Below are 3,182 nucleotides of genomic sequence, written 5' to 3' on the forward strand. Positions count from 1 at the left end.
GAATTGTTAAAACTGAATAGTTTTCATTTGATAATGTTTCTATCTTAATGTGATTCCTGACCTGCCATTGTGTATGTTCCTCTCAAACCCAGCCGGTCGAAGCAGATGGCCACTTGTCCTGAGCCTATTTCTGCTAAAGGTTTCTTCCTCATGAGGAAGTTTTTCCTTTCCACTGTTGTCTTTGGGCTTGCTCAAGATGAGAGTTCTGCAATGGGGGTTAAATTCAAAGTAGTCTGCTCCTCAGATAATTAGTGTTAATTTATTTTGTATACTGTATGTGAATGTTTCTGTTCAGTGCCCTGAGACGACTTCTGTTGTGACTTGGCTGTAGGGTTTGTGTTTTTCTGGTGTCTGGCTCCCTCTTCTGTTGTGTCTTAGTCCTGTTCTCCTGTCTCCTCTTAATGTGTTCTTCCTGCTCCCACCTGTCATCATTCCCAGCTGATTGTCATTATCCTCATTAGTGTGTGTATTTAAGCCTGTGTTCCTCACTCCTTGTCAGCCGGTCATTGTCTCTTCATGCCAACCTTGCTCCCTGTTTCCCAGGATCACCTGTAAATGTGAGTTTTTCTGCCACGTCAGCACATTTATTGAATAAATTATTTTGATTTTTGACTTTTGGAGCATTCAGTGTCCTGCCTGCAACCTTGGGTTCAACCTTTAAAACACCACTTATGACATTGGCGCTATATAAATAAACTGAATTGAACTGAAAGTAACCTGTTAGATCACACAGTAACAGATCTCGGACCTGAAACCCCCCGACATGAATGACAGTGTTAATGGTGAAGAATGGTCCCTCTTCAAAGGCACACACACACACACACACACACACACACACAAAAAACAAAACAAAAAAACAGGACAAACAGAAGTTTAAAAGTTTTATTTGCAAAACAAACAAGGTAACAAAGTGTTAATAAAAACTAACCAGACTGCCAAGAAATAAGGTTTGTTATGAAGACTCTATTGTAACACTTTGCTGTGTTCTGATGCATGCTCAATAATCCAGGTAGAAAAGTGTAAAAAAAGTTAAATCTAAATCTGGACATTCAAGAAAACAAAACAAAGCAGAACAACAACAAAAAAATGTTGAAACATTTCGTCTTTCATCCAAAAGCCTTCCTCAGACTGAGGAAATCTTTCGGATGAAAGACAAAACGTTTCTATTTTTGTTGTTGTTTGTTTTTTTTGAATGTCCAAAGGACCAGATTGAACTTTTTTAGACTTTGCTGTGTTAATTCTACAAAGGTTACCGTTATGAAACCATTTCAGGTCACTTACCCAATCTGCACATTTGTAAATCAATTCAAGCTTGTGATTTGTAGAAATTTTCTTTTTCTAGTTAAAAGTTGGGAACTGGATTAATTTCCAGTAAATAATGTGCTTTATTCCCAGTCCCAAGAAGGACTCCAGTAAGAAATCCAGATGAATGGACAGCAGGTCATCTTGAAGGTACTATCTGTTGAGAGATCCAGCTGGATGGACAGCAGATCATCTGGAAGGTTCTATGTGTTGGCAGCCGAGTAACGACACTTCACAGATCCACACTGACAGCTGAAGCACTTTGTCTTTACCCTCCAGTAGCTGTCGCCGTAGTCAATCCTTTAGACAAAGACACGTTGTTACTTCTTTTACCATGAACTACCATTTGGTTACATTTTATCCACGCAGAGTCTGAGAACAAGTTGAGCTGATTTTATTATGTGTTGTTTTTATTGTCAACTTGTGTTTTTGAGTGGCACTAGATGCATTTTTACTCTTTTTTTTTTTAATTTTTTAATCTGTCTTAACTGTAAAGCACTTTGGTCAGCTTTTGTTGTTTTTTATGTGCTATATAAATAAATTGACATTGACATTTAGCTTTTAGCTAACACTTGGCTACTTATAGATTTTTTTTCTAGAGTTAAATTGTTTTATTGATCAGGAAGCAGAGAGCAAGAACTTTCTGTTCAAAAAATTGTTTCAGTCAAAACCTGAGCAGCTCACAGTAACACCTGTGGCTCGCTTGAGGTTTTATTTTGTACAAAAATCGACATGAACTTGTTGCAGTTATTTATTAACACGACAAGAAGATGTGAAGTTAAAAACAGAACATGTGTTTTAAGTCTTGAGATTTGCTCTCATTCTGATGAATGTACTTGCTCTTTTTTAATGAATCAAAAACTTTTCTGGCAAAACTCTTCAGATGTTTCTCCTGGAAATCACAGCTTCTGCTTCATTAGGCAAAATCTGTTAATCTTTACAGTAAAGTAATTTAATTTAACAAACTGTATTCAGATTTGTGCAAAAATCTCAGTTCATTCTGTAAGCAAACAAACAGGGATCCTCCCAGTCGATAAAACTCATGTTCAAAGCCGGTCGTAGACAATCATGGACATGCCGGCTGCAGAGTCTGTGTTCTGTCCGTACACCACTTGCAGAGGGAACACCTTCTCCACTTTCTGCCAGAGCACCTGGTTGCGAGCAAGGGCACTCCCGCTTCCCACGATCCTGAGGACTCTCACCTGCTGCAGACGCTCCGCAGGCATCATGGAGGAGATGTTTGTCAGCACGCCATGGCAGAGCGCCCTGAATATGTGACCCAGGGAGAGATTGGAGGTGGAGATGTTGGTCACCTAACCCAGACTCAGAGGGGCATGCCTCTCCCCCAGGATTCTGGGACTCACCCTCAGGTGGCTGGTTTCCTGCTTCAGGGCGCAGGTGATCAACTTCTCATACAAACACGAGTCCGTCAGCTCCACACCAAGCTCTCTCATCAAGACTTGAATGTCTCCACAAACATGGCAAGCATGTTCCCTCCATTGAGCGACACAGCCACTGCCAAATATAAGGAGTTGAAGTAGGGGAAGTAAGAAACTGACGACTCCAGCTGAGGAGAATCTGGAGGTGTGAAATCAGCGGGCATGGAGTGGGTCAGCTGGGCCGATGTGCTGATGTTAAGAACTGCATCCGTTGCTACTTTCATTTTTTTTTGTTACTCTTTGCAATTTTTGGCTCATAGCTAGCATTTTGCTACTTTTGGATTTTAGCCCTTTATTCCTTCTTTTAAACAAAGTATTTTTTTTTATTGATTTTTGAACATACAAACAAAAAGGTGAACACAAAGAACAAAAAAGCCTCCCACACCAAATCACTCACACACACACACACACACACACACACACACACACACACACACACAC

General features: G+C 40.2%; 1 protein-coding gene across 1 annotated transcript in view; it reads right to left on the reverse strand.

Annotated features, from left to right (window-relative positions):
* Positions 1–1,437: 1,437 nt before the first annotated feature.
* The window catches only part of LOC119413689 (histone-lysine N-methyltransferase EHMT1-like), a 132,588-nt gene continuing 130,843 nt past the window's right edge, over positions 1,438–3,182 (reverse strand). The window contains exon 9 of the mRNA XM_037680744.1: positions 1,438–1,602. Coding sequence (XP_037536672.1) covers positions 1,506–1,602 — 97 coding nt within the window. The 3' untranslated portion in view covers positions 1,438–1,505. The remainder of the gene's footprint in view (positions 1,603–3,182) is intronic.

The sequence above is a fragment of the Nematolebias whitei genome, chromosome 8 (assembly GCF_014905685.2).
Source record: "Nematolebias whitei isolate Nwh7 chromosome 8, NemWhi1, whole genome shotgun sequence".
Classification (NCBI taxonomy): Eukaryota; Metazoa; Chordata; class Actinopteri; order Cyprinodontiformes; family Rivulidae; genus Nematolebias; species Nematolebias whitei.